General features: G+C 37.4%; 2 protein-coding genes across 3 annotated transcripts in view; both read left to right on the top strand.

Moving 5' to 3' along the window:
• The window catches only part of nsmfb (NMDA receptor synaptonuclear signaling and neuronal migration factor b), a 32,786-nt gene extending 28,542 nt beyond the window's left edge, over positions 1–4,244 (top strand). For both annotated transcript variants that reach the window (XM_084413939.1, XM_084413938.1), the window contains exon 14: positions 408–4,244. In XM_084413939.1, coding sequence (XP_084270065.1) covers positions 408–505 — 98 coding nt within the window. In that variant the 3' untranslated portion in view covers positions 506–4,244. The remainder of the gene's footprint in view (positions 1–407) is intronic.
• Positions 1–20,744, top strand: part of tacr1a (tachykinin receptor 1a) — a gene marked incomplete at its 3' end in the record, with an annotated part of 305,040 nt that overhangs the window by 265,191 nt on the left and 19,105 nt on the right. The gene's annotated exons all lie outside the window — the stretch shown is intronic.

Here is a 20,744-nt window from a genome sequence, read left to right as displayed (position 1 = left end):
GCATGGCAGATCACACACACAGTATGGAGAGTTCTATGTGCCACGTGAACTCTGACCCCAACTCTCATCAGTGCCACCGCTATTGATTTGACAGTAATTATTCTCCAATTAAAACCTCATTATCTTCTCCCACTATTCCTGTCTCTTCACTGGACTCAGGAGGCCCACTTGCTCCCCTCCCTCCTCTTCTGTCTCCTTTTTGTCCCCTATGGACTCTACACAGCTTGATTTGCACTGTTGAGGATAATTACCACTGTTTTAAATAGAGAACAGTATTTAAAACACCCACAAAATGTAGATCTATTATACACAGCGGATGGTACGATAGATGTGTGACGTGCTCTCTGTGATTTGATGGTCTGATATTTTAAGGAGAGCTAAAAACGTTGTGCTCTCTCCACTCTTAGGTAAGGAGATGATCGAAATGTACTTCGACTTCCGCCTCTACCGCTTGTGGAAGAGCCGCCAGCACTCCAAACTTCTCGACTATGATGACCTTCTGTGACATTGTGTCGTTGGTTTAAACAGCCCAAGAGGCAGGTAGCTTACTTTAGAGCCCACGCGGCAACGTTCCCTCCCGAGAGAGAGAGCCTGGGCGGAAAAGCCCTGAGGTGGAGGAGGAAGATGAGGTTGAGGATGAGGATGGATGACATTGAGAAGATGTTTGAATTCTCTGCCCTCGGATGTAACAAGAGGGGAAGCAGCCATTACTGTTACTGTAGGTGCTGTGTGTTCACCCCATCTATTTGAGCTTTCAGCCTGACAGAGAAACATTCGCTAGATATCAGCAGGTCTTATCTTTTAGCCTGTGTGAGGTCTAGAAAATAATGTTCATTTTCTTTGAGAATTGAGAAAGCTGCGATAGCACAGAAAAATAAGAACAGATTTGTTTTTTTAGTATTTTTGAGTAGCTGTTTTTGTGGTGAACTAGCAGGGACAATGAAACAAGGCCATTTACTAAACAGTTCTAGAGGTTCTAATGTTATTCACTATCTACAGGTGCAGGAGAAACTGGAACTACATTACTGTTGTATGTACATATTCACTCTAACTTAAAATAACTACTGTACTTTATCTTTCAGCATAATATTGCACTGTTTTAGTTGTTCAAGTATGGTGTTTTTTGTTTTGTTTAAGATTCACGAGGGAATATTACTCAGGTTTCATTCGTTTAACTGACCTCCCTCTGTACTGTACCATCTTTAGATAGAGAGAAGAGACAAAAGAGAAACTTTAATTCAAAATGAAGTTGTTCAGTCCAAAGGATTGAGCTACATGAGTGGGGTTGAAATAACACTTGAAATCTGTATCAGGGGCTTTGTGTGTGTTTAGACATTTTAGATTTCTATAGACTTACAGATTTATCGTCTAAAATTACACAAAATTACACACTGTATGTGTAACATTTAGGCATGTGTAGAAGCAGCTCATTTTAGATCGGCAGATTTTGTCTTTTAGCTTCAACGTTTTTCAAAATTTTCTAGCATCTTAAGAAAACTTTGAATAAGATTTTAAAATGTATTCAATTTGAACCTATAGTTACACACTTAGCGAGTTTACGCTTGAATCGTGTCATATTTGTGTATTTCTCTGTCTCTTTGTTTGTCATAATCGTCTGTATGTATTTGACGTGATGTCACACTCTGTTATGTGGTGTTTTCTTAGGTGAACGATAACTTATTTCTGATAAGTCAAAGTGCAATTGTATCTGCAGTATTTCTCTTTTCAATAGTAAGTGGTTCTAAATGTTACATTTTTTTCATAGTATACAGGATAGTACATTTAGCCTTTAAAGTGGTTCTCTGTGGAGAAAAATGTTCTCTAATCGCCGTAGTTGGTGCGTGGGTGTTTTTTGGATGCACCAAACAGATACATTGGTAGATAGTTGTAATCTTCAATCATCACGAGTGGATGTTCAAGTGCAAAACAGCAGCATCTGTTGCAATTGACAAAGCATTTCATCGAAAGCTGCCAGATAGAAAAACTGCAATGTGGTTAGTCTTACTGGTGTAATAATGTGAAGATGAGAATGCATTGCAATATCCAATGGAAGCCAGCAGAAAAAGCATCCCTAGTATCGCTATATTTAGAGCATAAAGCCGTGGAGGGTATATGTGCAGAATTACACGTTTATCTATGTCTGTGTTTGTGAGTGAGTTTTAGCTTTAAAGCACTGAGATGTCAAGGATGTGTATCTGTTTTCCTTGTGTTGATCTATCACATCTCTTTTCATCTCTGACCACTTGCGCAGATGCCCCGAAAATCAAATAAAGCACAAAATCTGTGTATCTGTAGGGCCATCGGGGGAACGGAGTGTGTTTGGATTAGATCAAATCAAAACAGCCCAACCGCTTCTTTACGGAGGATATGTTTAGATGAATGCGTGTCTTGATGGCTTTGATTTTTGCTTTCCAAGCTCATTTAAACTCATGTAATCCTCCCTGCACTGTTTCTACCAAAGTCATTGTATGCTATAAAACCATGATAGAGTGTAAAATAGATATATGATCCGTGGGTGTAATAGAACATAGCAGTTGATTTTTTTTGTGTGTTGACACTGATTGAGTATCCGCAAAAGCTCTGGGGATCATGGAGCCATTTGGATTTGCTGAAAGGTGATGTGTGAAGACCTCCTTACTCTTGCAATAAGTGTTTGCCATATGGCTTTGTGTTGATCAGAAAGCACATATAGTTATGTCACGTTAGGTGGGATTTAGGAAATGAAAGGAGAGTTTGGTGGAAGAACACATTTTAAAACATGCATGTGTCTCATTCCAAATAAATCCACCGTTGTGCATCCCCCCCCATCCCGATCTATTTTCTGTAGCAATAGACATTGTAACATGAGCTGTATTGTTTCTAGGACAGACTATGCTGCTTCTAGGACACTGTTGTCTAAATATATTTTGGATGCTATTTATGTTTCTAACGGCATCCGTTTAAATCTTTACCACAGCCACTTGCTTTGCAACATAATGGAGAATGGAGGCATATAGGGTGTTATTGAGCTCTGGGCAATAATATTCGAAGGCTTCAGGCAGTTTTCCTCTAACAAATTATTCATGATTCCGACGTATAAAGCAATTAAACGAAATGGTTAGTTGTGATGCTAATTGAAACATTAATACCGTAATTGGTAAACATTAAACTCGATGAGGCACTAAGATGCATTATGTTTTAAGAAAACAATATTATTGTTAGTTCCCTTTGGACTTTGTGGAGCAAAGCCTGTAAGCCTGATATGTTGAGATTGAAAGAGAATTTGTTCAAATGGTTCTGGTCTGGAAAATGCCTCCAAGAGCCTGATTTTGACCTAATAAATGAAGAATATTAGATAACACTTAATTTTACAGTGTCCCGACTCCCTGTTACACATTTTACATGTAGTTACTAACAACAGTAAATAATGCATAGTTACATGCAACTAACCCTAAACCCAATCCATAATTATATAGTAAGCACATATTGTTTATTAATATTACTCAGTACTTAATTGTAAAATTACACTGTAACAAGGGCACCTTAAAATAAAGTGTAACTGAATTTTACATCCTTTTTTTTTTTTTTTTATGTCTGGACTGTTACACTGCTTCAAATGTAACTTTTTTTCAGCTCTTAAAAGCAGAATATTTTAGTTTATATTCGTCTTGTCCTGTGTCTATTGTCTTGCTGTTTGATATGGAGTAGTTGATTAGATTAAATGCTGAATGACTGACAACATCATGATTGCATCGTCAGATTCTTTGGCTCGTGGGGTATTTTAAGAGAAATACTGTGTGTGTTTTGTTTTTTGGGTAGTCTTACAATGTCTCTTATTTTCTGCAAGGCCTTACTGGTGAAACTAATCACTTTAAAGCATTGTCAGTAGCAATGATAATACTTTTAATATAGCCTGTATTACAATATCTAAAAGTATTTGAGGAGTGCTGAAAGTAAACATGTATGGTTTTCTTAGTCTGGCTACATTGCCAAATACAGCATATTATATAATAGTGTTTAGTTCAGATAAATGGTCAATATTTCTTAAGCAAATTAGCTCATCTTGTCATTTTGCTACTTTAAATGACCGAGCTTAAGCTCATAGTTATTCTTTAGCTCAGTGTTCACAGTATTTAACATGAGACGTTGTATTCAGGAAGGTAGTTTGCTCTAAAACTCTTTGTTTTGCCTTGTACAACCTCTTCACAGCAGTGAACACTGGAAATGTTTCTTAATCTGTTTGACAGTAAAATGTGCCCAGTTTTAAGTGGAATTTTGTCTCGAGTCTTCTTTCATCAATTCAAGTTACCTTCTTATATAGTGCTTTATACAATACAGATTGCTTCATTGCAGCTTCACAAAAATAAACAGAGAAATAACAGAATCAGTGATTCGGCTCAAGTCAGTTCAGTGTTGATTCAGTTCAGTTCGATAGCCGTGTTAAAAGAGTTCAATTAAACCACAAGTAGTTCTAAGGAAATTGTGTCATTTATTCAACTCAATTCAGTTCATTGTTGATTCAATTCAGTTCAATAACACTGTCAATGTTGCGAAATTAATCTATTATGAAACAAATTCGATTCAGCTATTAAGCAGCTCTGCAAAAGACAATAGTGTCATTATCCAGTTCAGTGTAAGTTAATGTCAAATCAGTAACATTACTAAATATTAAGTCTTTTAAACCCCAGCTAAGCCAGCCAAAGGCGACAGAAAGAAACCCAAACCCCAAATCACCTCAAACCCGATTTATCTTTCTGAATAAACACGAGTGACCAGCCATATGAGAAAACCAGACAGAAAAAAATTATATTTGCTTAGATTTGCCATTGATTTCTCAGTCTAGCTATGATAATCTCCAAATGCTGTTTATACTGTACACCATCCCCATTCACACATCCCGCCACCCTATACGAGCGGATTGGAGAATGGATGGATAGACCCGGACGCACTTGCTTACACAATCAAATACAACACTCCGATTGTTAGCAGCCTGGGCTGGCAGTGAGTAGTCCAGGGGGATCGTGGTTCTTTTCTCGTCAGCAAAAAGCTCTGGTATAAGAGTGTGGGTAATAGAAAAACAACTGTGGTGAGATTCCCTGTGGTTCAGAACAGAAAGCCTGACACAAAGCCGCCGGGAAAGGTTGCCATGTGCTTAGATACAGGACAAACCGCTGGACAGCATGAACTAATCTAGAACAACCTCCCTGTCTCTTTCTTTTTCTCTATCACTTGTTATTTCTTGTTTCCAATAGTGACCCGAAGATCAGCGTATAGGCCACTCTTACCAATCTTTTGACATGCTCACAGATTGCACTGTTTAATTGGTGCTGGAGTTCTCGAGAGACTTTTGGTTCATTAAAAATAATGAGTCAGACAAGCTCATCAGCACCACAATAGCTTTATGTAATTCAATTCGAAAATATAAACATAGAAATGTAATTAAAAACATTATCAGCAACATGTAAAAAGCAATGGCCTTACAAAAAGAAAGGGGGAGAGAGAGAATGATCATCGTTTTTTTGCTGGTCAAGCATTTTGATTCTGTGTGAGAGCATGGAGAAAGAACAGAGAGGGGAGTAATCTATCTCTGACCAACACAAACACTGTGCAGGCTGTCAGAGAGAAACTAAATGTGCTCTCTCAGACTTACTGGCATTGGCCCCACATATCAAGGACATAATACCACTTAGTGTCTGTCTAACGTTACACACAAAAACAGTGTAAAGCCTAAACACCTACCAGGAATCTGTAATGCATCATATCTGCTAAAACATATCCACCCACCCACTGCTTTCGTGAAGTTATTGATCATGATGGAAAAGAAGTCTGAAAAGTGTAGAATTTAAAGATGTCTGATACTGCATGGCAATGTGCCATTACATATTTTGTATAATGTCAAGTAAAGCAAGTAAAATGCAGGTGACGGCAATAATAATCAACCCTCGTTTTCTGATCGACTCGGAGAGTAATTATGAAATTAACCTATAATTTTCCATTCAAATTATTATAAGTTCCTCTGGCCTAATCAAAATGCTATAGGCAGATATTATTGAAGCTGCACCCTTGTGGAAAATATCTACACAGACACACAATAAACATAATAAAAGTTTGATGAGTTTAACTACAAAGCAGAAATTCCCATAACAAAAACAAAAAAAAGTAAAAAAAGTAACTTTCTTATCTCAAAATTGTTTTTTCCACTCTAACATGTGCTGTGTGTGCCACAGGGCTCTACTTTATCACATGTGGAATAAGAACTAAACTGAGCATGTGCGAAGTGAATCAGGTGATTTGTAACTAGTTCCTGATTGGACATATTGGAATTGTTACAACTGACCCGTGTTACAACCATCCCCGGTCTCCCCTATATACGAAAGGGGCTATATACATACAGTACATAATGTAACATTTACATGAATTGTTACAAATTAAAATAATACTCACACTAATTATTTATGTTTAATATAATTAATAATTCAATACATAAATAATAATAAATACTAGATTTTAGGAATAATAAAGATTAGGAAAAGTCATAAAGTGCCATCCTCATACTTGATCCAACCTGATGCAATGTTATGTTTTCCAAGCTATTTCTAAAGCTAAATGGCCTTGATGTCTCTGAAAGCCCCAAAAGAATTTGAGAGATAATATCTCTGTAATGGTCAGGGAAATGTTTAAAAATACCGTACTGTACAAACTGTGAAGTGAAGGGCAAAGATAATCCATAAAGAAAATGAGTCAGCGACAAGAGTGAACTTCAGATTAATGAAACGCTGATATTTCTATTTATATTGCTATCAACTCTTGCAGACTATCATCTATCCATTTCAAGCTCTGATTTTGGCAGGTTCAGTCCTGAGGCTTAGATTAACCTTTCCTTGTCTGAATGCCTGTACACTAACAAAAGGTTTAACTGAAAGTCTGCCTGCATGCAGCTTCTGAAGGTTAATTGGATTGACTCAAGATTTAAACCATAAAGATAATCCAGGCATAGATAGCTGCAGATGCATGCAGAGGAGTGGAGTGTAGACAAGGAGGGTTATGGCACTGACATGCAGCACAGTAGACTGTGACCTATAGGGTTAACGGCTGCCATAAGAAGGTGATCGAATCCAAGCTGAGGAAAAGCTTCATGACTTTTCCTACCTCATACAGCATTTACTGCTTGACACTCACTCACAGAAGAGAGAGCGGCACCATTGCATCATCTATTTCTAGTTGGGTTATTAGGCGTGACTGGCTTGAGCATCTTGGTGTCTGAAGTGATTAAGGGAATGTGTGCTGATGGGAGAAGGGAGCTATCGGGTGCATTGCCCCTGTGCATCCATCATGATTATGTGAAACTTGGGAATGCTCCACCCCGGTCTGCTTCGCTGAGTGATAATAATGATGCTACGAGTGATTGTGGAGGCTGGTGTGTAGATAGAAAAGCACCACTGTGATTTTCCATGTATTGTTGTTATAACATATTTTGTTTCAAAAAATGTTTTGTCTGTAATACTGAACAAAACTGATGATACTGTATCATGAATAGTTTGAGAACAATCTTGGCTTATTGCTGTTCCAACTCTTTTATTGTAGGCCTACATTAAAAAATATAGGTATATATTATATATACTCCAATAATACTCTGTGTTTTAATTGCAATTTTTTTTGACAGTATAAAAAGAACAAGTTTTGAGTTAAATTGGTTTAAGTATAATTCCAAGAGTTGCTACTGACATTTATAATTTTTTCACTCTGTTTGTGCGATCTAGACAGGAGGTCAGTCTAGTTGTGGGGTTTTACAGTGACTATTTATGCAGGTTACATTGTTACGCTAGTTGGTGTCTTTATGAGGGAGTCATTAAATCAAGTATTCAACCGATTCATTTAGAAACACTGAATCATTCAGTAAAGAAACAAGACAGTCAAAGTGAGTGAGTCCTTAACGGGGTCTCATTTCTAGGCTGCACCCTCTGGAGGTCGCATTCGTCGGCTGCATATATCTTCAAGGCTGTGTCATTTCAGAAAAGCAACACTGATTCATTCAGGAATTAAATAAGTGACATTCTTTATAAGTGATTCATTGAATCATTCACTCAACTGATTCAGTCAGGAATGCCAGTACTGTGTTGCTTGAAGAGGATGACCAGAAGATGAGAGTGTTGGAGTGTAAAGGGTGCGAAAAGAAAAGCCAAATGTCCTGAAAGAAAATAAATTAATTGACCAAAAAGAACCAAAAAAGCAGCAAGACGACTCTGAACATATGCATGCTGTCTCCTCTTAACTGATATACTTTAATCCTCTAGGGCTACAACAGGTGCAGTCAAATGTCATTCAGCTTCACTTACAAGAATCATTGATTTTGAAGATAGCACTCATCCAATGCAGGGTCTGAATCGGTAGGTTCTCGATCCATAAGCAGCGTTTATTGAAACAAGCAAAGACAATGCAATAGACACACTGGCAGAGATCGTCAGCAGGGAATCCAAGACAGCAAATCCGAAAGGCCAGAGACAATAAACAGCTTGTAGTTCACAGGCAGTGGTCAGTGACGGGATAACCAGCAAACATAATCCAAAACACAACTATATTCCAAGGCAGGCAGTCCAACAAAAGAGTAACAGGCTCAGAATTGTAACAACAGCAAAACAATACTTCACAATAAGTATACAGTCCAAAGGCAATGACAAACAGCTGGAGCCCATAATGAGCCTGTACAGAGGATTCTGGGGAATGAAGTCCAAGAACGCATGCAGTTCAAAATTCAGAGGATAGGAATCTAGTGAAGGTGCAAGTGGAGACAGTACTGTAGGTTCAGCGGGTGTAACACATACATTTACAGTTTATAGTTTATAGTTGAGTTAACCGATCTAGTTTACTGAGATTAAATCCCATGTTTATTTTTCGTACTCAGTTGACGCCAGTCACCATGGTATGCCAAAGATGAAAAAATGATTGCACTTTGTTTTCATTCACATCAGATTAAATATGCCAGTCTATGGATTATATACAAATTGATTACCAAAAAAAAGAAAATGAAAAGTTCCAGCTCATACCAACACACTGACAGTAATGCACTTGCAATAGCATTATATGAAATTCAAGACGCAAGTTGGAAGGGGCTTGTTCATCTAATCACATTCTCAGCTTTCCTTTTTCCGATGACGTTGCTCAAGCATCCCTCCTTCTCCGCCTAAATTCATCGCACTATGGGGCTCGTTGTCAATTTAAGAACAAACTGTACCCTTGATGTCAAACCTGTTGATCTATGGTTATATGATCAAGCGAACTTGTGAAATGGGGCATCATTGTAGTCTTTCTTAAAGTCTGCATGAAAATGAATTATTTTGAAATATATCCGAGTAGAACAAACAAAAATGTAGGGCAGGACTTGCTTTTGTCCAGTGGGAATTTATTGGATTGTTGTATGGTTGTGGTTTGCTATTGACCTCATGTGAGCGAAAAAAAAAAAAACCTTCATCAGAGAAGAGATGAGATGCTCCAAGTGGGAGGGGAAGTAATTTAGATCAAAGATTATGAGGGCACATGAATTTTTAAAAAATAATGATGTGCACAGTTACATAATTTATCACAAATACTTCAATATTCCATAAAAAACAAGAATTGTCCATTTTGATTTCATGCTATTTGGCTACTAGCACCAAATGAAATTGCAAAAATAGTGACGTTTCCAGATTGTTTCCCCACAGGCCCCAAACTCACACCACATTTTTTGAGTGTCAATCACGTGTAGGCTGCTGTCAGATTTGTTTATGCTGTTTACTCGAGAGCTTCAGGCTGTTACTGAGACAGGATATCTGTGTCAGTGATATTTGTCAGGTTGTATAGACATTTTATACGTGGTATTTCAAAATAGTCACAGTTTTAACTTCAGTGTTTTATCCCAAACACCATTTCAGATGTCTGTATAGACAATTGTGTTGTTGTTGTCATTTTTTTTACTAATTTGGATTACACAGCAAGGGGTTCAGTTATCAACTTAGATGTTAGTCAGAAAAAGATTCAGACTTCTGACTGGCTCTTCAGTCCCCCCCCCCCCCCCCCCCCAGGTTTGCTCGTTTATCCATGATGCACTTCTTTTTTGGCACCAGCTGATGCTATCATGCTACTGATTGGCCTAATTTTCCTAATCAGACTGCAGTAATGGCTCATAATTTTGAGAGGCTGTCTTCTCATTTATCTGTGAACACCGTCTCAACACCAAAGGGTTTCTCCATTTCAAATGTATATAGGTCTGCCAAACTCCACAACAGGAATTTTTGTTAGCAAAGGGCACTTTGTCAAACTGTTGTGCATTACATGAATACAAAATCAGCATTATTAATTAACATGCTCACTAACCAAAAATGTGTTTTCAAGGCCTGCTGCTCACTAGAGGTGAAAACACATGTTGACGGCGAATATAGGAGTGAGTCATTAATGGATGAGAGCTGCTGAATAAAAACACACCTGTGGCATCGGTTACATAAGTGATATTTGAGCTAAATAACACTGCCTGTACTATTTTGTGTTCCTGAAGCGCATGTACTTGTTTTCAACCCGGTTGTTCAGCAAGTTGAGTTACACGTTTTTTTCCCATGGCCCCGTGCTAATGCACGTGCATCTCCCTGGCCGAGAGCACTTTAACACTAGGCTCGACCAGCAGAGACGTCATGTCCTGACCGACGTTGTGTAGCACAACATTCAGGTTTCTTCTCACCTCTTCGTGCTCCTGCTCTTGTCTCAGCATGCCGTGTCTCTCCACATTAGGCCGAGAGCGAGTGTGAATGACCCTGAAAGAGTGCTAGCAACTGCTGAGAGTGTTTATTTGTAGTTTTACTGCTGAGAGTGGCTGTTATGTGAGTAGCTGACTGTCCAAAGATGAAAGTTTACTTAAACTCTCATCATTTAAAAGAGTGTGAGGCAGCTTTTGGTAAAGGCTGAATATCTATTACTTTATTTTGGAAATGTTCCAATAAAGCTTTATTGTTCAGGAAGACAAAATTGTCTTATTCATATTATTTTGCCACTTACACTATTGTTTGGCCTTAAAATGGAAAGTGTATATATGAAATTTTTTTTTTTTTTTTTTTTTTGTTTGTTCAGTTTTTATCTGTGTATTTATAAGTAAGAATATGTTTTCGAGGGTTTGGGCTCAAAAGTTTGGGTTCAGTTAAAGTATTTTACTGTAATAAATTAATACTTTTATTTAGCAAGGATGCATTAAATTAATCATTATAATGTTACAAATGTGTTATAGCATTTATCAAATTTTTCTGGATTTTTTTAAATCACAAAAATACAAAACAAAAAGCAGCACATCCGTTTTCAACAATGATTTCTGAAGGATCACATGACACTGAAGACTGGAGTAATGATGCTGAAAATTCAGCTTTGACATCATAAATAACAATAATAAATTACATTTTAATATTACATGTATACATTTTAAAGGGATACTTCACCTCTGGGAAGATGAATGTGTATTTAAAATAGGTCATTTAAGTAGAAGAAATGTGAAGACATTTTTGAATTTGGAGCTTTCTAGACTGAGAAAAGCCAGAAAATTTATTTTTGGCTTATGTGGATGAAAGACAACAACTCCCAGAATGCACTTGCTTCGCTGCCTTAGGAGGCCACGCCTACCGGTAAGAGTGCGCAGTTGTAAACAATAAAGCTAGCCTACGTGATGAGTTTGCGAGGGATTTAGAGATCGTCCAAAATGTCCGGGATTCTGCTTTTGGGTTCTACAGTCGCCATTCATCATGTTTACTGTGGCGAGCAGGACGAGGCTGACGGCCGCGGGAGAACAGCGCGAGGCCGGTGGCATGATTACTGAGACGCGCCGGGTCTCCCATCTCTCACGGAGGAGCGGGAATTTTTCTTAGCAATGGTAAAACGCACATCAACCGATCACTTGTTTAGCGTTCATGTAAACACTACATTCAAATTCACCAATCGGAATGAATTCAGTTAGATTGAAAGGTGTGCATGTAAACAAGGAATAGCGACCGCAGAAAGCAAAAGCTGAATCCCGGACATTTTGAACGATCTCGCCCTCCGGACAAGTCCGGGAAAAGGAGGATGGTTACTTACTCAGCTTTCTCCTACTATTCAGCTTTCTCCACAGAACAAGAGCTTGCTAGCTTAGCTTCCAAAGAAAGGCTGACTGTGTGTACATTCTGTGAGTGAGATCCCACCCTGTATGGGCGGGCTGAAAACATGCGGAACAACGCCATCTACTGCCTGTAGTCTTTAGCCTCTGTCCAGAAAATCCTCCGATGACGCAAAATGGCGATTTTTGCGTCATCGGAGGATTTTTTCCAGACAAAAAATACATAAATCTCTTGTCTCAGGGTCATATGAGGGTGGAAAGCATGGTAATTCGAAAATACTACAGGTTTTCTACTAATACAAAGCTTAATGCTAAATCCTGAAGTAACCCTTTAATATTAAAGGAGCCGTATGTAAGATTGTGGCCAAAACTGGTACTGCAATCACTTTCAAATTACTGTAGAGCGGTGTATCCCCTCCCCCTCCCCCCTGACTCGAGGTTGCCAGATAGGCTGCAGGATCCAGCAGGAACGTAGGCTGCTACGTAGCTGTGGTAACTAGAGCAGAGCTGGCAACCCCGATGCCGCAAACACTACTGACTTCGTGATTGGTAGATAGGTGGAGGGTGGCGCTTCAGGCCAAAACACAACATGAAAACATCAACATCAGTTGAGGGCTGCAACTTCACTTTTTAAATGACAATATCCTGGCCGGACTACTGGTGTCGTGTCAGTGATATAAGTATTTGAAATGAACATGATTTCTTAATGTCTAGTGACATATCAGGGCCATTTTATGATTAATTGAAATGCATTTCTTACATACAGCTCCTTTAATACATTTAAATTGTAATAATATTTCACAATATTATTGTTTTTATGTTTTTTATCAAATAAATGCAGCCTTTGGTGAGCATAAAAGGCTTTTTTAAAAACATAAAAAAATCTTACCAACCCCAAAGAATTCAATGTATATTCAATATATATTGCTATACAATTCAAAATCACTCCTGAGAGATTCAGGTAGTGCAGGAAAAAACACTTTTCGGCATGTCCATTACATTTGCCTTTGTGCCTGAAAGTGTTGCCGTCTTAGTCATAGTTGTGATTGCTAGTGGCAGGCGTTCCTCTGAATGTCAGGACGAGAGAGGCTTGGAGTTCTGGACCCAGACATGACCTGTCAAAAAGGGTGAAAGTCGGTGCCTGTCTGTAAGAATACAAGTCCAGTATTCACCCAGACAATGTGCCCTTTCTCAAAAGGTAGGCCTATTCTCTTTCTCTCTCTCATACTCTAGTTTTTAATTTCTTATCAACAGTTTTTTCCATAATCTGTGTAATCCATAATCTTTCCATAATGACCTCTGTGGTGTTGATAAGACTTTTAGGCAATTAGAAGAGGATCCATCTTAATCCATCAAAGCTGTCCGGCACCAATTTTTTCTCAAAGTATCATGAAGGGTAAACTGTCATCGGCCTAGTGCTTTGGACTGGCACTTACATTAAATGGGTTGTGGTGTAATAGATGGCCTAATTTATGGTTTTGATGGTTGAATCCTCATGGGCGAAGGCATCAGGCGAGAGAAGACACAGTGCGTGCAGCGTGCTCACATCTGTCCTAGCAGATTTCATTTCTTGCCACAAGTGACTGCAACGAGCTGGACTGTCAAACTTGGTGCTTTAATTAGCAGATAGGAACAAAAATAGATGTTTGGTGCTGTCATTAAATGTATAGGGTCTTGCATGTCTGTAGTTTTTCTTCTTCATATAGGGATGCTAATAAAACACGACAGTTATTTTATAGTTAAGGGTAATGGTACCCCAGGACAAAAACTCTCCTGGTTTTCTGCTGAAAGGTCACAGCACAGTATCATAAAGACATTATGAAAAGGATGTCTGCACTTTACTGGCTGACTGAGCTTCATGAGTCATTCGGGTGGTGACACATTGTTTCATTCTTTGGAGGACTGTGAGGTTTTGGTGGTAGTTTTTATTTTAGACATTTAATTTGAAGTTTAATGGAACTCTGGGTAATCCCCTCATCGATTTCAGAGTTACTTTCTGACGACATTGTCACATTGTTCACTGAAGCTGTTTATTGGAGCTCTTACATTCTTCATGGTTATGTGTCTGCTGATATACTCCATCTTGACCTTTCAAGATGTCTTTCTGTCTGTTTTGATCTTGCTCAGTATTTTTTATGTATGAACCTGTCTGTGTCTCTGAGTATAAAAAAATGTGAGATAAACCTCAGCATAATAAATAAAGTCAAAATTGTGAGAATTAATGCAATGGTGAAAAACCATGAGATGTTGTCAAAATTACATGAACATAAAGCTGAAATTGCATCACAATTATGACATAAAGAATGAGAAAGATATTCACTATTGTGACGTGACATTACATTACAATTCTGTGGCATAAAGTCACAATTACCCTTTTTTTTTTTTTGAGGCAGACACTTCCGTCCATAATATTCCCTGTCTTTGTTTCTCTTGGCCTCTTTTTTTGTTTTTACTTATGTTTTATGCTTAAATCTCCTGGATGATGAAAGGCTCTAATATCTTTTCTGCTCCACAGCTCATTTATCAAACACACACACACACACACACACAGCAAACAGGGCCACTTAATTCCACCTCCCTCTCTCCATACACCACATTTCTCTTCAATCTGTGTGCACGTGAGCCAAACCTATAGCTCACGTCACCTCAGTCTTGTCTTTAATTTATCCTCTTTGCATCGTTCTCATCTTCTCACATTCACTCCCTCGGCCATCTTTAACTTCATCTCACCCTTCTCCTCTGATCATCATCTTCTGCCCTGAGGTTGAGTTTCTTCATCATCGCTTTTGTCATTTACACCACTCCCTTCTATTTTCATTATCCACCCTCCCACCTTGCTTACTTTTTACTCACCTCGAAGCAACAAAATCACTCACAGACACACAGTATAGAAGTATAGCATTCTCCATGGGGCTGTTATTCTTTATTCTGTTCCCTATTAGTTTCCATTTCCTGTTGTCCATTAAAAAACAAAATTATAACAATTAGGTTACACTTTATTTTAAGGTGCCTTTGTTACAGTGTAATTATTAAAACATGTTCTGAGTAATTCTTCTGTATATAGTTATGTTTAGGGTTAGGGTTTGGTTTACATGTAAGATGTGTAATAGAGACACTGTAAAATATAGTGTTACCAATATATATTATGGGAAACTGTGTAAAACTGCTGCAACTAAATCATCAAAAACACTTAACTTTTCATTCACCCTATGGTGAACATTAAGAATTTGATGTAGCATATAGAACAGATCATTAGGGATAACACATAATTAACTTTATGCATACTTATACATAAAACAGAACATTAAACATTAAAAATGTTAATAAAAAAAATGGCACCATCATTTCCTTTTATAGCCATCAGAGCTGACCTACTTAGTGATTAATTTATATTGTCTTACCTAATATACTGATGAATCACAATCAAAAGAGAGAGAATTCTTCAAGATGGGTGTTCATTTTCTCCCCCTTTTATCACTCTTATTCTTTTTTTCTCGCTCTCTCTTTTAAAATGAACATTAATAAATGCATTAATCAACTAACAATGAACAATATTTTCACTGCATTTGCTAATGTTCATTAATATTAACCTCTACATTCATTTTCAGTTTCAATTTCAGATTGTGTAAATATGATTTATCAATAAACAATAGTATATTTATAAAATTACATACATAAATGTTAAAGCGAAAGTGAGCTTCAGGACACCTAATGCAGTAATGGTAAATAATTGAACGCTATTGCAAAATGTTACTATACACTACTATTTAAATCTTTGGGGCATTTATTCATTCATTCGTTCGTTCGTTTGTTCGTTCGTTTGTTCGTTCACTCGTTCATTCATTTGCTCATTCACTTATTCATTTGCTCATTCACTCATTTGCTCTTCACTCATTCATTCATTCATTCATTCATTCATTCATTCATTTACTCATTAACAAATTAATACAGCAAGGATACATTAAATGAATCAAAAGTGTCAGTAAAGACTTTTACATTGTTACAAAAAAAAGTTTGTACAACAAATAAATGCTGTTGAAATTTCTATTCCTGAAAAAGAATGTAACACTACTTCATATTAGAATGCTTTCTGAAGGATCATGTGACACTAAAGACTGGTGGCTGCTGAAAATTCAGCTTTGCAGTCATATCAATAAATTGCATTTTTAAATATATTAAAATAGAAAAGGTTATTTTTTTATAAAAAAAAAAGAGAAAAAAAAGAATGCTCACTTAAACTTTGTACGTTTTTGGGTTACACTTTATTTCGATAATCTACTTTAGACATTCTACTAACTATAGCCCAAGTAACTTTGCAAATTGCAACTGCATGTCAACTAATTCTAGCAGGTAGACTGTTAGGGTAGGGTTCAGGTTCGGGTTAGTAGAATAAGTTGCCATGTTTTTGCAAAGTTACTTAATAAAATGTATTTTGGGGACCATCAAAATAAACAGTTAGCAGATATTAAACAGACTGACTATTAATAATCAAAACAACTAATAAAAAATGTATGTAATTATTTCAATAGATTTTGGTGTCATTAGCATGGCTGCAACAATGTTAGTCTTATAGCAGCCCATGCGTGAGGCTTAAGACAGATTACCGTCCCACTCTTCAGCACACTCTCTGGAGGCCACTGGTTATTTTAGCACCAGCCTTGCCTGCTGCATCCTCACCCTATAAACAAGAGCATTCCGACTAAGAGTCATGATTCTGTGCCGATCTATTTCTGCGTCCTTCCCCCAACCCTCCTTCTTCTTGACCTGACAGGTTTTCCTTGCGTAAGTGCTCAGTTCCTGTACCGTCCTGCATCTCTGTCCATTTACCTTATCATTGACCCAGATTCCTGCTCTCTTTCTCCTCATACTGTTAGATTAGTATTGATCACAGGGCTACAAATAACTGCCCGTAACTTGTTCACGGCTTCTCCGGGTCAACGTTGCATTGCTTGAGTATAGCGTTTATGCTTGCTGGAAAGTCATGAAAAAGATGTCATGTGTATATCAGTCGGATCATTCATTATCTATTTTTTTAAGACCTAACAACAGTTTCTCCCTAAATCTTTCCGAAGTACTAATCCACTTTGTTCACGTTTTATTTCAAACCCGTTTGAGACCAGATACCTGTGGTCAAGACTCAAGAGATAACAAATTAGCTTGTGATATAATGCTGTGGTTTGCCAGCTCTGATCTATCTCCCAACACCTGCTATTGGCAAATCTGTAAATCCTCTGCACTTCAATTACAGAAAACAACAGTAATGCACAGCCCCATTTACACCCACATAAAGTGCCTACCCTTCCCTGAAAGCAAATTACTGTTCGCTCCAGTGATACAACGAGGTCCAGTGATACAACGAGACCTCCACTTTATGTGGTCAGCAAAATAGAGGTCAGTTTCAAGTGAACCAATTAATCTTTTCCCATGGGCTTGAGAATGCAAATTGCACAATTTGTTAAGTAAGGATGATGCTTTCTGAACAGAAGACCATTGAAAAGCTGAATGTATTCCTAATGGAAATGAAAACTGGGTTATACTAGTCTCGCTCGCCAGGCTTTTGACTACAGAATTAGATCTGATCCATTTGAAGCTTATTCTGGCCAATGTTTGACATGTAAAGCAACCATCCACGGTTTGTTTTATATGTGTTTATGTGCGTATTGTATCAACCAAGTACCTTTTAAGTTCGACCTGGTTTCCAAGAATGAACAAAAAAAAAGTCGTGTGGCATAAAGACGCAGCCAATCAGTTTAGAGCGTGTCAGATTCTCTTTTGTGTGTGTGTGAAATATGCAGTATAATATGCAGTCAACACTCAAGCTGATTGATGATATGAAATTTACCACTCTTTATAGTCCTTGTAAACATGTCTCATAGTGATACAAATTATTTATGTCCTTTTTTATTTCACTTTCCTATTAGCCTAATGGATTATACTTACTGGATTTTTATATCCTATTTTTCAAAAATACACCGAAAAGGTGACTTTCAGTATACCGTTGACCCATACACTATATGTGGCTAGTATATTAGTGGTTTGTGACCTGTCCTTTAGTCACGCTCCTGTTCTACATTTCACACTCCATTAGCCATATAAATTCATTTTATTCTGCCCAGAATATGTGAGCTGCACCTTCCTGAAGCAGTAATACTACGGTACATAAAACCAAGCACAATATACCCTTTAACGGTTGGGCATTAAAGTGTACATTACTTATATCCCACAAACTATTCTCTGTGCTGCCTTAAAAATAATAATCCCTTTTGTTCGAACACAAAACAAACACCTTGTGTTATGTGATTATGGTCCTTATGGGAGGAGCTCTGACATTTGAATGGTTTCAATCGATCAGGACTCTCATAACAGGCTGTGGGACGCACATGAGCCCCACAGAGGATCCAATGTTCTGAGACGGGTGGGGGGCTTGTATGAAGGTCAGAGACAGCAGGGCCGAATGAACGTCAGGCTGCTATTGCTCCATGGTGGACACACAACATTAAACCCATGTATGATGAGCAGCCAGACTTGATGGTGCTGAAGGGAGAAGACTCATAAAATGCTTGATTATTGCCTTATGTTCCTCAAGGTCTTACAACGTTTCTGGGAAAGTATGAGCAGCCCCATATGAATGATTTGTGCTTGCACGTGTTGCCTAAGTGGTGAAATTCATTGAACCTTCTACTTGCAATGTATAATGGTAAATCTGTTACTAAATATTAGGCCTAATATTTAAAAAAAAATCAATTATCAATAACAGAACAAATTAATATATAGAAAGTGTCTTGAGGATGATGACAATTCAGAATGATTAAAGTGTTTATTGTTACTGCTATTGTTAATAATAGTCGTTTTATTGGGCTGTTAACACAGTTCTTTATGGGTTTTATGTCAGGTAAAAGTGACCCAGTAAACAAAGCATTACACTGATCGACTAAGACATTCAGCCCAAAGATGCTCCCTGAAATGAATGTAGGCTACTGCAACTTTGGATGAAAAGTATCTGCTTGACCTGGTGTTTTCCCGAAAGTTAAGAGGGGAAAAATATTTTAATTGTAAGAAAATAGTGTGGTTAGTTTCAAAAGATTGAGGTAAGATTTTAAAAATGTTTTTGAAAGTCTCATGCTCACCAAGGCTGCATTTATTTGATGAAATAATAATAATACAGTACGACGTGTTGTAAAATATTACAATTTAAAATAACTGTTTTCTATTTTAACATTTTATAATGTAGGCTTAATTTATTTGTGATAATAACAAAGCTGAATTTTCAACAGCCTCCAGTCTTCAGTGTAACATGATCCTTCAGGATAAATATTATTATCAATGTTGGAAACAGATGTACTGATACATATTTGTGAAGAAACCTAAACGCCTGCAGTGACACCAAAACGCTTTTTAGTGTCACTGCTTTAAAAGTGGCAGGTAAGTGTGAATCAAACAAGACACTGCCATCTAACGGACAGATTGTGTCACTACCGTTCTTGGCAAAATGGTGACAGATATGTAAATAAGATTTTCTAGTTTTGAACGATTTATGATTGTTATTAATGTCTCTCTTTTGGACAAACTGAACAAATATGTAAACAATATATCTTTGGAGAGACTTCATTTAGATTTAAGCTCTGTTCCCAAATCCTTACTAAAACTGTCATGGTACCTCAATAATGTCTGATATGAAATTATCTACATAGGCAGCAACTCCATCCACTACAAATAGTGCTTTAAAAAGCTTGGATTGTGTTTTATTCTTTCACATAGCTTGTTGCAGTGCATTGTGGGATTGTGGTGTGGTCTGTACAGAAGAAACAGCATGTAGGCTATCTCTGCATCTGATGTTGTCTTTGTTCAGGATGATTATGTGTAATAGTCACATAGTAGATTCAGCCAAAAGAAACTGACATAAATGATCATGGGCTTGGCAGAAAAAACAGGCACACTGGGAGTTACATAAACACAGGATTGATCCAGAAAACAGAAAATAACTTTCTAATATTCCAAATCTGATCTTATACTGTTAATATTAACATTCTAATCACCCTGTGACAGTACAATAGATTTAAATTGTGTAAATTGCTTGTAAATTTGTTTTCTAGTCATAAATCACTGATTGATGAAACAAGGGAAAGAGACATGCTCTGCGTGCCCACCAACAGAAACCTGAAGAAAAGTCAGTGTTAATTTATTCATTCACATCGGTTTAGTGTTTTGGTACAGCTGGAAACAAACACAGGCCGTTGTCTAAACACCAAAGGCACCAGTAACATTGTTCAATTTTGTTTTCAGGTCAAGTAAAGACAAAATGAAGAGTGCATAAAATTAATGTCTGCGAGAAAAGAGGCAATGATATGACATTTAAACAGAGATTCTGTGACTTTATTTCTAAAGAAACATAAGAATCACGACTGCGTAGAACTCTGAAAATCACTCAAGACATGTTCATTATAATGTCTGTGGGTGAGATGGCAAAATATCATATCACGATTTTTCATGTTGGTTTTACTATTTTGCAAGTGACTGAGCATTACAGCCAAACTAATGTCCCTATTTTAAAAACAAAGCCTTACAAGGTAACATAATATAAAATAAAAAAAGAATGGCAGACATTTAGGCCAAAGTGGCGAAGATAAAAATCTTTGTCATTATCTTCTTTGTTATTAAAAGA

This window comes from Rutilus rutilus, assembly GCF_951802725.1.
Source record: "Rutilus rutilus genome assembly, chromosome: 7".
NCBI classification, from domain to species: Eukaryota; Metazoa; Chordata; class Actinopteri; order Cypriniformes; family Leuciscidae; genus Rutilus; species Rutilus rutilus.
The sequence above is the reverse complement of the archived record's forward strand: the minus strand, read 5'-3'. Positions and strand labels throughout refer to the sequence as shown.